The sequence below is a fragment of the Hoplias malabaricus genome, chromosome 8, assembly GCF_029633855.1.
Source record: "Hoplias malabaricus isolate fHopMal1 chromosome 8, fHopMal1.hap1, whole genome shotgun sequence".
NCBI lineage: Eukaryota > Metazoa > Chordata > Actinopteri > Characiformes > Erythrinidae > Hoplias > Hoplias malabaricus.
In genome coordinates, this window is record NC_089807.1 from 8,454,293 (window position 1) to 8,467,968 (window position 13,676).

Below are 13,676 nucleotides of genomic sequence, written 5' to 3' on the forward strand. Positions count from 1 at the left end.
GTGGATGTCTAGCCCTTTATTAGTAATAACTCTCAGCAATATCCAAAATAGAGGTTACACTTCGCATGAATCCTGTACTCCTGTAAGCCTATAAGGCATGTAAAATGTAATCTTACGTAAAAGACATGGGGCTGATTAGGAGACCAGACGCTCCACATAAGGAATGCATAGAACACACTTTTTAACTGGTTTATACTTGTATACTGTGATTTAAATTGTACAATCGATAAAATGATGATTTTCTCAGACATTAGCCCATCACAGTAGACAGTTAAAACTAACTGGCAGCTGGCAGCATCCAAATCACTAATTTTTCTGCTCAATTAATTTTAGTGCACAGTCTTTGGCGGGTTAAAAGCCAATTCATTGTCGTAGTCCTCAATGCAGAACAGAGGCAGGAACTCAGAATTTCTCTAAATGTCTCTGTAGTGTAACTGTATGTATAAAGTAAAATGGCTATACAGGAGGTCCTCGGGTTACGTCAGTCCCGAGTTACGATGTTTCATGGTTACGACACATCTCCCATTTACTGTATAAAGCCTTGTTTTGACTTACGTGGTTTTGCGTCGTAAACTTCGTAAGCGAACTTCGTGTGTGGTGTGTGCGGCGCAGCGGAAGAATACACGGTTACGCGGCTCGGGACCGAGGAGGATAGGTGTTAGGAGGAGGATAAGTGCATACAGTATGTTATTTACGTACAGTGTGTACGTATGTTCGGACTTACACCAAAAATCGGTTTACGACGCGACGTAGGAATGGATCAACGTCGTAAGTTGAGGACCCCCTGTTTATATATTTAATACTTGACCCTCAAGTACACACTTTACTTATTTAAAATGAAGTGCATTAATTCTAAATTTACGAAGTAGGATCTACAGTGATTTTATAAATCACCTGACGATATCAAGCCACACTCTTTTGCTTTTAATGATTTAAAGGCAACAATATCAGGTATTTTAAGGTATACTTTCATGCCATATAAACACATTTATAGTCTTATGAAGAAAGTATTCATGGAAAATGTTACCAAAATATTATTTAACTTTTTGTTTACTGTGTATTTCTCTGTGATTTGAAGTAAAAAGCAGCATTTTCTAATAAAGTGGACAACGAGTGTATGTTCAGAATCTTGTATAAATGTGTGAATGCACTTGCACATGTATATTTCAGCTCAGCCAAATGATGTCATGGCGTCATACACAGCTGCAAACATGTATGATGGCTAACACATCTTTGGCATGTGAGTTTTATACAGAGGCAGAGACCAGCTTGACTTGGAGCATTCAAATTGCATATGGCCATTACAATGCTGTGTGTGTTATCACAGCTGACTGGCTGTTCCCTAAACCAGCCAATAGCTGTGAGAAACACTCAGAGCATTCAGCAACTCACGGCTAATCATGGCCTTACTGACGGGGTCAGAAAGCAGAGTGAACATTTATATGGATCTGACACAGTATCGACTGGGTTGAGCGGAGAATAGTGAGAAGCCGATGGCGGATTATGGTCCATAGCTGCGGATCGAATGCAGGCGGGTCTGACTGGAAATGAGGCTGCGTTACGCTCAGAGGGCCGCCTCCAGGGGGCAGCACATGGTCGTGTGATGCCATGGCACAGCCGATAGCAAATACAGTACCTGCCTTTCTGTTTTGGCGAGGAAAGTTAGTGACGCGGGCAACAGCTGTGGAGGAAGGCAGAGGGGAGGTTGGAGAATACACCTGCTTCTGTAGGTATCAATACAGTCTATATACGGAACCGGACCCATGCTGATGTTCTGAGAAACCCATGCATCCCAGTATTGAGCCTTGTTGCTCCAGCATGTTTAAGATGATCAATGAAAAGAGCTTGTGAAGGAAATCAGGTAGGACTTCTCATAATCTGAGAGATAGTGACTAACAAATCTACTAAATAATAATTAGTACTTCACCACGGATATACACTGAGCTATCACTGGATTAGGAACACCTACTTTGTATCTACACTCACTGTCCATTTTATCAGCTCCATTGGCCACACAGGAGCACATTGTGGTTCTACAATTACACACTGTGGCTCTGCATACTTTCAGATCCCAATTTCCCCTGTTCTTCAACACGCAGGACCCCAGAGAGCAGGCATGAAGTGGTGGTGGAAGGCTATGCACATTTCAATGGTCACTCTACACTTTACCACAGTACCATTTCCATGGTCAGACCACACCCATTTTTATGGTTAAACTACATCTATTCCCATGGTTAAGTTGTACTCATCCTCTTTGCTTTCCTACACCGGTTTTCCTAGTTAATCCCTTATTTTTTCCAGAATTTACACTACACCCATTTACACTGTGAAATTAAAACTATCTTCAGGCATAAGCTTCAACCGTTTTCATGTGTAAGCCACACCCCTTTCCAGAGTTATCCTACAACCATTCCCAGTGTCCCACCACTATGACCTAAACGCAGATAAGTCGATGAGGAAAGACAAGACGCACAGCTCCACCACATCACAACATGTAAAGACAAGTAGAGATGCTCACCCTGTGTCTCTCCTCTGCTCTGGTGGAGCTCTTGCAGCCTGGATGCCAAACAGTCGATCCTGAACAAACAGAGAAACCACAGAGTTAAACCATCTCCCAAACACAGCAAGGGCTTAGAGAATGTCAGGGACACAAAAGCTGGATGATCTCAGTGGGCCGGAACTGGGGAAAGGAGGCTGAAATGAGCTTTACATATTGTGTGTACGTATTTATGACTGCAATCTTCACAACACACACTGACTTCAGCTTCATGTGAACTTCAGAAGAGTCACGAGGCTGTAATGTTGCAGTCTTACCTTGCAGGTACATTTCCTCTCCTTCAGTGAACATCTGATTACATCTGCTGCAGCGAGCACAGCTGGGGTGGTAGTGCTTATCCCCTGCCTGTAGAACACACACACACACACACACACACACACACTGTACAGTGTATCTTATTCCGCAATGAGAGATGAGCAGTTTCAGTAGCGGAGAGTGTCACTGGAAGGTGGATTTGCATGCTCACTTTCTAAGCAGACCAAAGACTGCTAATCAGACTGAAGTGTTGACATAGTCGCATGTCCATATCAGGGACGTCATTTGCATCTACAGCCCGAGCCATCTGCATGAGCTAAAAACGCCAGTCTTGTTATGTTACCTAACAGACACCTCAACACACTTGGAGGAGAGTGTGTGGGTGTAGTCCCTGTGTAATGTGTTGGTGCTGCTGCCTGTGTGTGTGTGTGTGTGTGTGTGTGTGTGTGTGTGTGTGTGTGTGTGTGTGCGCTGAACCTGAAGAATGATATTTCACCCCAATGTCTAAGAACTAGAGGAATGACAGTAAAACCATTTAAACTCCCAGTATGTCTCTAACTCTAAATAACCTGTAAGCATTCATGGTGATGCACCAGGAAGAGCACCATAAATGTAGCATCATAACATTGCCCACCTTTCCAAGACACACACACACACACACAAACATCTTACGGAAAGTCAGTCCAGATGAGTTCCTGCGGTCCAGTTCATCCAGAAACAGAGCCATTCAATCCCATACAGTCGGATCTGCATTAAACTGCTCCCTTCTGCCCCTCCACACACCCTGGAGATTATGATATGCAAAGAGTGCCGAAGGGTGGAGCCAGCTTCTTTAGCGAGCCGGCCAGGGAGTGGCAATCTTCAGAGACATGTGTCAACACTGGTTCTCAAACTGCTCTCCAGCAGAGGTGTGTAAAGCAGCCTAACTCCATACCACACCTGAGATATTGGACGTGGGTTTGATCCACAGGACTGGGTCTAGAGTCTACAACCACAGACCCTCAGTGCCAGTATCTCAGAGTATCGCACTCTCACTCTCTACGATGTAAATATGTGGCAGCAATTTCTAACCAACCATTACCTTATTCATGCTGAGTTTTACCAAAGACTGTGCACTCTCCTGCAGCAGTAAGTCCCCAAAACACACAGATCCTGCTTTAAAAATCACTGTAGGATCACAACATGCAGTGTGTGTTAACCCAGACTGGTACTGAATTATCAGCAATCATAAACAATAAACTACAACGCTTTGAATTACATGCTTACGGCCATACCACTCTAAGAATGCCCAATCTCGTCTGATCACGGATGCACAGCAGGCCTAGTTAGTACTTGGATGGGAGACTGGGTGTTTGGCAGCTCTGGTCTGAGGGTTAGTGAAGAGGGCTTAGGGCTGAAACCGGAAGAAAGGAAAACTGGGGGCAGTGCGAGTAAAGGAGCAAGGTCCTCCTCCTCAATCCAGGGGCCCTTGAACGAGGCACCGGGCGCCAGGGATGGTTGGCCGCCGCTCTGGGTGTGTGTTCACAACCCCTAGTGTGTGTTTGTTCACTGCCACAGATGGGTTAATTGTACAATGACAAATCTTAATCACACATTTTTTTTGCACATGCCTTGATACAGAATACAGAGGAGCTGTGTGTGTGAACACAACCACCTGCAACATTCGCCCCATGCCTATCCCAGACTGTATCCTCCTCACGCTCTGGTAAAGACTCCAGGTAAAGTCTGAGTCAGTGCATGCGAGAACGGCGCAGGAACCATTCCTGAGTTTCTCCTGCATGTGCAGCACAGGCTCCGCCCCCGAGCTAAAAGCATGTATTTAATTTCCCGCTGTGAGAGCACGCTGGAAATCTCCCGCTGTGCGCTGCATGTGTGAACGACTGTTCTGGGACATCTCCAGACCCGATACTCTGGAGTTTCTCTAGAAATTCTCCAAACTTCATGTGTGAAAGACGCATGAGAAGCTGTTATCAAAACATCTTGAGTTTTACGGCTTGTCCTTCCCTGGCATCAATATATTATCACTGCTCTATTAAAAAAACCTGTATCTCCGTGTTTGTGGACGTTTAGTTACTACATCATTGGAACACTGCAGCTGTCCTTCACACTGTGTGAACATTTCATGACGAATGACCAACAGAAACGCTCCAAAATGACTCTGAATTCAATCTTTTCACATCGTCTTCCACTGAAAGTTAAGAAGGTTTCTCCTTCTCTAAAGTCATTTATTGGGAGATACATCTTTAATGAGACAGATGTAAATACGGAACTGTTCCTTTTCCCAGGTTTCAGCATTGATTCCTGTCTCTAACATCCAGCAAAAACAGTAAAAATGTCGAAACGTTTAAAACGTTTGGTTGAAAACAAAAGGTGACTATCCATCCATCCATTATCTGTAACCGCTTATCCAATTTAGGGTCGCGGGGGGTCCAGAGCCTACCTGGAATCATCGGGCGCAAGGCGGGAATACACCCTGGAGGGGACGCCAGTCCTTCACAGGGCAACACACACACATTCACTCACACACTCACACCTACGGACACTTTCGAGTCGCCAATCTACCTGCAACGTGTGTTTTTGGACTGTGGGAGGAAACCGGAGCACCCGGAGGAAACCCACGCAGACACGGGGAGAACACACCAACTCCTCACAGACAGTCACCCGGAGCTGGAATCGAACCCACAACCTCCAGGCCCCTGGAGCTGTGTGACTGCGACACCTACCTGCTGCACCACCGTGCCGCCCTACCGCCTACATTTCAACATCTATTTCTGGATAAACGTAGGCCACAAAGGGACCGACCAGGTGTTGTTCCAGTGACGTCTTGCTCATGTTCAGACTTTAACCCTATGTCGTTTGCCCGGCTGTTTTCTCTGAACAACACGACAAAGCACTTTTGTAAGTCTGCTAAGTGCTGTAAATGTAAATGTAAATGTAAATGTTTGTGTCAATTAATTATTTATTACCCCCCACCGCCTGCCAGTAACTGCAATAAAGTGATTTAATCGACCAGAGCCACTCTGTTGTACACTATATGTTCTGTAAATAACTCTAAGAGCCAGATGGAAGTCAAACTACCTCCAGAACTTTGCCAGTGATGAACTGGTGGCATGCCTCACACTTGACCCCGAAATTGAGCTGGTAATCTTTCTCACAGTAGGGGGCGCCATCTCTGCACAGAGGAAACACAAACACAGAGCCAGTGTAAGAACAGATGATGCGAATGTTGAATCACAACCAGTAAATAGTTCTAATTCTACAATAATACTGTATTTGAAATATATGTTCTATATGTGTGTGTACGTGTTGGATTACATGCCGTGACACTGCATAAAATAGAAACAATTGTGTGTGTGTGGGTGTGTGGTGTGTCTTACTTGCTGATGTATTCTCCGGTCAGTACCTTGCCACAGGATTTACATTTAAAACAGCCCAAGTGCCACTGTCTGTCCAAGGCAAGAAGAGCCTGACCATTCTTAATGTCTCTACCACAACCCGCACAGGCTGGAACACACGCACACACACACACACACACACACACACAGAGAGAGTGAGAGAGAGTCAGTGAGACACTATATTATTTTAAAAGGGGAAGTACAGTCTTGTTTGAAAAGGAGAAATGTACCTCTAAGTCATCATTCCAACAAAGCAGAAGCAAATCTGATTGCACTTTGTTTTTTTCCCCCTTTGTCTTCCAACAACTGAGAATGTTCTCCTCTGATTTGCTGGATCCAGATCAGTCCTTTGTGGATTAGACTGGACCATCCTGCTCTAAGCTGTCCCTTTACCAACTGGTCTACAGTTAAAGAGTTAAAGAGAAAAGCAAAAGCATAGTTCTCTCACAGATATCTACTATTTAAAATAATGTGCCGTAAAGCAGTACCATCTCATCCAGACTTTTATTCTGGAGACTTTCTTTAGTCATGAAAAAGATAATGGAGTGGTAATATTTTCTGTTCAATTTCTTCCTAGTTTTCTCCCAAATTATTAGACACCACAGACTTCTCCCTGACAGCCAGGACTCCCCTAGTCACACACACACACACACACACACACACACACTGCCACCACCCCGGGGGGAGTGAAGGCAAGCACATGGTTCCTCTGAGACCTGTGCATCCAGCCACCAACTCTTTTAAACACTGCTGCTGAAGCAATGTCACTGGGCGGCTCCACACCGCGGGTTGCCAGGTATGAAACTCAACAGCAGACACATACAAAGCATGCCGCAGCCATGAAAGCAAGCAAGTGAAGAGAGATAATGTTAGATTCTACTCGAATCACTAGCCCACAGTAGCCCACAAAGACGGCTGCGGAGTCTGCTCATTTTCTCCTGTAAAGTAACAGCAAATTTCTCTCCGGTGAGAAAGCTCTCTCCTATGTTTTGAATTTGGATTGTGGCAGCCATTTTAAACTCTTGAACACAGTCTCATTAAAGTTAACCTTCATCATCTGATCTGTTTCACAACAGAAGTGACAAGATCGTGGTCGAGACTCTCTGCTCTGCTAGGCGTGTCTTTATTTGTTGATTCCTGAATAGGCTTTAATAGCTGGAGCTGTAATATTGAAGGTAACCAGATGGTGAGACTCACTGCTGGGGCCACTGATGTTCTTGGTGGGGCCCGGAGACATGGGCTCAGCACAATACTGACACAGACAGTCCTTCCCATTAAACGTCACTCTGTCTCCGGCTGGAAAGGGGCGTCTGTGGGCCATAAAACAAATAACATCCTTTAAAATGTGTCTGCAAGTTCCTCAGATATTAAAACCATACACTATGTAACCATGGACCCATACGTAGTAGTTAACACTAAGTGTTTTAAAGGTAAAGTACGCAGCAACCTCACATTCACAATTTAGTCAATCACTGTTGGTAGACACATGATTAATTTGGCACTAGCGTTGTTTGGGGTGTAAGGGTAAGCTCACAGTCATATTCAAGAGTAAGTACACATCCTCTAGAGGAGGGGAACAAATGTGCAGTCCCCCTGGAGCAGTGGTGGATGGAGGTGTAGTTTGATGCACATGATTAGTCTTCTAAGTAATCAGCATTTCTCACTAAACCCACTGGCTCCAATCAGACACTTAACTCACAGTGGGACACAGAACTCACAGTGGAACTAAACAGTAGGGGGCGCTGCTGGTTCCTGCTGCTACACCTGCTCTGTACTCCATTAACACACAATGGTTTGTGTGTATCAATCTGTATCGGCTGCATTTCAGAAAAGTTATGGGAGGAGTCATAAGCAGACGGTTCCCAAATATGGAGCTTGTGTCTGATTGGCTCTGCTGGACATTATGGGAGGAGTCATCAGTGGATGGGTCCTAAATTGGGAGCTTGTGTCTGATTGGCTCTGCTGGACGTTATGGGAGGAGTCATCAGCAGGCGGTTCCCAAATATGGAGCTTGTGTCTGATTGGCTCCGCTGGACATTATGGGAGGAGTCATCAGAGGGCTTACTTAATCGCAAGCTTGTTTCTGATTGGCTGTATATGTTTCTGACTACTGACCTCTGCTTCTTTTAATTTTGAATGAATGGTTCTGGTTAGAGTCTTCCAAGGGTTGTTTCAGTGTTACAGCATCAATAAAACCAGTGTAATATTATGGTCAGTTTCTCACCAATGCATTGACCTACATACTCCTGCTGTAGACCTACCAGAGTGGATGTACACTGATCCCACTTATAGCCATTCTACCGAGTTGGGGGATGGCCCCAAAAACAGGTTACGAAGTGAAAACTACTACTTCTTTTTATACAGCCAACTTCATACTGAAGTACTGAGAATTATAAAGAATATGTTCGCTATGAGACGAAAACTTTGTAGAACCCTGTTACAATGAGTGCATTCAGCTTCTTTAAGGGTCACCCTGGTTGGACACAGACGTTCAGCCAAGCACTCTGGATTAAATACATCTTCCTTCTGTGTGTGGTCTTACTTGCAGATGGTGCAGACGAAGCAGGCGGGGTGGTAGGTCTTCCCCAGGGCAGTGACCACCTCCCCCTCCACGAACTCTCCGCAGGAGTTACAGCGCGTGCCGTGGATTCGCTGATAGTCCAAAGTGCACAGGTAATCTCCATTCTTCATGAAGAAGCCTCCCTGAGCCAGGTCGCATCCACACGCTGCGGTGACACACACACACACACACACACAGAGAGTTAAATATAACTGGGTAATTTGAACATGATCAATATATTAGTTTTCGCAATGGAGTTAAGGTACAGTAAGTGAAGTTAAAACACTTTTCCCACCTTACTGAAGTTCATTAACTAGCCAAAACATTAAGAACACTTGCCCGATGTGCTGTGTATTCTGTTTTCAAATGATCATCCCTGAATGCTCTGTTATTATTTATCCTCTGTTCTCCAACAGAAACATGGGACACACGTGTGCACAGTTATTGTGGCCGTGTATTGGATTATATTTATTAATTTGTTGTGATTTATTATCAAACGGCAGATTTACACACACTAGGGCGGGGTCTAACTCCATCATACAGCTGGGATATGTTTAAGGTGTATATCTTAACTCCAATATAATTAAATGTAATTATTTATTATTGATAATATACAGTACACCAATTAGCCACAAGATTAAACCACAAGATATGTTGGAAACAAAGCTCTGACCAAATCATTAGGACCACCACCATGTGGCCCAGGTCAAAGTGGCTCTAACATTGACTATTTCCACGGCTCCCAACATCCACGTCAAGAACTGACTGCCTGATATTACTCCCCTCCACAAGGGGCGCTGTAACCTGATGAACAAAGCTATCCCCTTCACCAGCGAGTGTTTTTAATCTTGTATGAGTCTTATGTGTTCCTACTTCCAGCTACTCCTCTGTTAGAATTTTTCCACATTGGAGGTAGAGTCACTTTATTCCTCCCTTTAATGGCTCCTACTCTATGGCTCCTAATGGCTCCTCCACCCAGATTCTTTGCACCCACTCTTCGAGCCACAGTGCATTAATGGCCAGTAGCCTTCACTTACAGGTGCAGCCTTATTCCTCTTCCTCTACTTCCAGAACAGCAAAGTCTATAAATAAAGCTGCACAATGGGACCTGGCAAAGGTTTTTGGAAAAACACTTGGGACACAGCCCTTGATCCATTCCTGTCGCTGTTATCTAGAGGAACAGTGAGGTCAAAACTTACTTAGCATCTGCTGTGTTTAGCCGAAGGAAACCTGGTTCCATGTTCCTGACATTGTCCGCACAGCCAGCAGGGGCCTGGCTTTCTTAAAGGGGTTACACTCCTACACAATGTTGGTGATAGGAACCAGACGTCTGAAACGTTTAATTCCCCAAGAGGTTACTTTAATGCGGTGTTAAGTGATGGCGTGTACAAGGCTTTGGCCAAAAACATTTATAAATCCTGGCAGGGTGGTTTGCTTAAGGCAGATTTGCCATTATTTCACCCTCATCAGCGTTATTTACCACACAGAGACACATGTGGCAGCACTGGTCATGAGATACGTGTGTTGTAGACATGGTGACCCTTGGTTCCCATCACCATCACTGTACAGAAATCTGTAAATAAAGCATTTCACAACCAATCAAATCACTCCGAATCGCTTTACACCTCAGGACTTGGATTAAACTCATTTTTTAATAAGTCAGTGGGCTTCCACCCACATGTATTGGTATGAAAATGTAAGAGTGCACCAGGGAGAGAGAGAGAGAGAGAGAGAGAGAGAGAGAGAGAGAGAGATTACATTAGGCTTTGCGCACCGGCTGTGATTTAGTTAATGAGTTTATAGAGGGATGACTGAGGAGAGGTGTTGAGAGAAAGCCGTGCCATGACACCTGCTCCTCAGTTTCACACTCACACAGTGACTCAGCTAATTCCAGCTTCGCAGTTCACGCTGCAGTTTGCTGCAATGAAACCGTGATGTTTTAGAGTCGAGGGCTGATGGCTGAGATGAGGGGTTTAGTGCTGAACAAAATGACAAGGGTGTATTCAAAATGGCATATTACTATATTACTGTACTGCATACTGCACTAGTGTACGGTCCCTGTAGTAGAACCAGGTCACGTGTGACTATTACTATGCAGCACATGGCCAGTACTTTTAGCGTCTACATTGTTACAGGGCTGTAATGTCAGTCACAAACTTTAACAGCTGAGAGTCTAAAAAATGTAGCTGTTAAGTAATAATGCTAATAAAAAAAAATGGTGGTGTGTTCTCCCTGTATCTGCGTGGGTTTCCTCCGGGTGACTGTCTGTGAGGAGTGTGGTGTGTTCTCCCTGTGTCTGCGTGGGTTTCCTCCGGGTGACTGTCTGTGAGGAGTGTGGTGTGTTCTCCCTGTGTCTGCGTGGGTTTCCTCCGGGTGACTGTCTGTGAGGAGTGTGGTGTGTTCTCCCTGTGTCTGCGTTGGTTTCCTCCGGGTGACTGTCTGTGAGGAGTGTGGTGTGTTCTCCCTGTGTCTGCGTGGGTTTCCTCCGGGTGACTGTCTGTGAGGAGTGTGGTGTGTTCTCCCTGTGTCTGCGTGGGTTTCCTCCGGGTGACTGTCTGTGAGGAGTGTGGTGTGTTCTCCCTGTTTCTGCGTGGGTTTCCTCCGGGTGACTGTCTGTGAGGAGTGTGGTGTGTTCTCCCTGTTTCTGCGTGGGTTTCCTCCAGGTGACTGTCTGTGAGTGGTGGGTGGATTGAAGACTCAAAAGTGTTCGTAGGTGTGAGTGTGTGAGTGAATGTGTCTCGCCCTGTGAAGGACTGGCGCCCCCTCCAGGGTGTGATCTAAAATCTGAACTTCGTAACATGGACTAGCGTCAGAAAGTAACTGCTGCACTATTTAAGGTGAAGAAAGTCTGCTCTGTTAAATGTCTTAGGTGCCAGGATGTATTTTACACTCATTCTACTCTTATGTTGGGGTTCTTGGATCAGTTGTGTCCTAATTTTAGTTTCATAACTTGTGTGCATCGAAGGACCTCAACACCAGGGCTAAACAATCATCACATTTAAGTGGGAATGAGAAAGTGTAAGCAGTGGATGCTGAAATGTGTGTAACCTTTCCATAACACACAAGTCTTTCTCTCGCCTCCTCTGGCTCCATACTCACTTTGGCACTAAGAAATGGATGCTACTGATGTTATGCCTCTCAGGGTCCTGTTGCCAAAAAGCAGATAAGTAATATCTTTGTTGCTGCTGCCAAGATGTCTAGCCAGGCGCGCTCTGACTCCTGCAGCGTCACAGTCCTACTTTCTACACCCTCATTTCTCCAATCCAGAGCCACTGGTCTTCTGTAAATCTCAGTGTAATTCAGTGACTGAGATGTGTATGAGGGTGTTTTGTTGTGGCAGGAACCTGAGTTCATGTCTTTAATGCAAATCTAGTCATTGTGTGAAGATTAATTAGGGTAAACTAGTGGGATCTGGGAGTAAAGTATTATGCCATTGTATCAATCATCAGGCAGCAAATTCACAGCAATTTTCATGAGTTTAGAAGAATTAAACTTGTCAGACATCTGTCTCCCTTTAGAATCAGAATCACTTTATTGGCCACTGTGCTGCACACAGAGGAATTTGTTCTCCACATTTAACCCAATCCTTGCAGTGAAACACATTTACACACTAGTGAACACTAGGGGGCAGTGAGCAGTGCTCAGAGCGGTGGGCAGCCCCTAGCCACAGCGCCTGGGGAGCAGTTGGGGAATAGGTGCCTTGCTCAAGGGCACTTCAGTCACGCCCAGTTCCCTCACCACCAGGCCACGGCTGCCTCCACGTTTACAGCCGAAACATTTGGGATTGGGTAAAACTCTCAATAAAAAAATGTTTAACATTTAAATATGAATAAAATAGTGGATTCCCTCTGAAGGTAGAAACCACTTAAAATGCACCATAATCCAGTTCAGGGGCGCGGTGGGTCCGGAGCCGACCCGAAATCACTGAGCGTAAAGAGGGAAAAAGTGTATATATAAATATATATAATTATATATAAGAATATATAAGAATATAAAATTAAAAATTACTATAAATGTAATAGTTATATAAATAATTGTTTTAAAATGATTAATCTCTCTCCCTTCCCCCTTAAAACACAGAAAATGATTGAGAGTTGAATCCAGGCAGTAAACTGGCCTGCTGTTTTCTCAGGAGCAGAGAGAGAAAACAGATCCAGGGAGAAATAAATGTGGATAATTACACACAAAACTAATTACTTTAGATTGCATCACTCCTGTAAAATATCATCGAGAGTCAGAATCCTACCAGGTAACCTCTAACCAGGCATCGGTTTTACACACAACCGCTCCCTCTGCAGCTTTACAAATCACTGTACTGTACACACCATGCAGTCTGTGTTACCCCTGACTGGTACTGAATTATCACAAACATTGAGTTACAAATGTATTCTACACGCCTTGGTACAGAGCACCCACCCCCTGTAAAAGTACTGTTCTTTGTGTAAAATCATGAGAACAGTAAAAGTACGTTCTCCCTAAAACAACTTGAGGAGGAGGAGAACGAATGCAGCAGCTCAGAACTCAACTTCAGTCCCGAGAGAGAGCTGTTGGTCACACTCTGACGTCTCTGAAGTGTGCACCACTCTCTTCTTCTCTTTCGGGATCAGTGTGTTCTGAAATAAAATGCCACAGCTCCAGAGTCAGTGGCGTGACCCGAGCGCAGACACTGAGCACCATCACATCACACCCAGGGAAGAGGATAACAGGCTGAATATGAACAGAGGGATAAAGTAGATATAAATACAATAAAGTAGATATAAATACAAACTAAAATAACGAGGAAAGTACAAATGCTCTCAGTCTTTAACTTGAGGAAAATAACTAGTAACTGCTTTAAATCCAACAGAGGGCTTCCCCAACATTATAAAATAATAACATGCCTGTCTTAATGTATTCCTTTGTGTCTGAG

At 44.6% G+C, this 13,676-nt stretch overlaps 1 protein-coding gene across 10 annotated transcripts in view; it reads right to left on the reverse strand.

Moving 5' to 3' along the window:
• ablim1a (actin binding LIM protein 1a) overlaps positions 1-13,676 on the reverse strand; it is an 85,194-nt gene that overhangs the window by 40,469 nt on the left and 31,049 nt on the right. For all 10 annotated transcript variants that reach the window (XM_066678457.1, XM_066678454.1, XM_066678451.1 and 7 more), the window contains exons 3-8: positions 8,750-8,933; positions 7,405-7,517; positions 6,190-6,316; positions 5,891-5,984; positions 2,815-2,902; positions 2,519-2,577 (exon numbers count right to left, since the gene is read on the reverse strand). In XM_066678457.1, the coding sequence (XP_066534554.1) occupies positions 2,519-2,577; positions 2,815-2,902; positions 5,891-5,984; positions 6,190-6,316; positions 7,405-7,517; positions 8,750-8,933 (665 nt within the window). The remainder of the gene's footprint in view (positions 1-2,518; positions 2,578-2,814; positions 2,903-5,890; positions 5,985-6,189; positions 6,317-7,404; positions 7,518-8,749; positions 8,934-13,676) is intronic.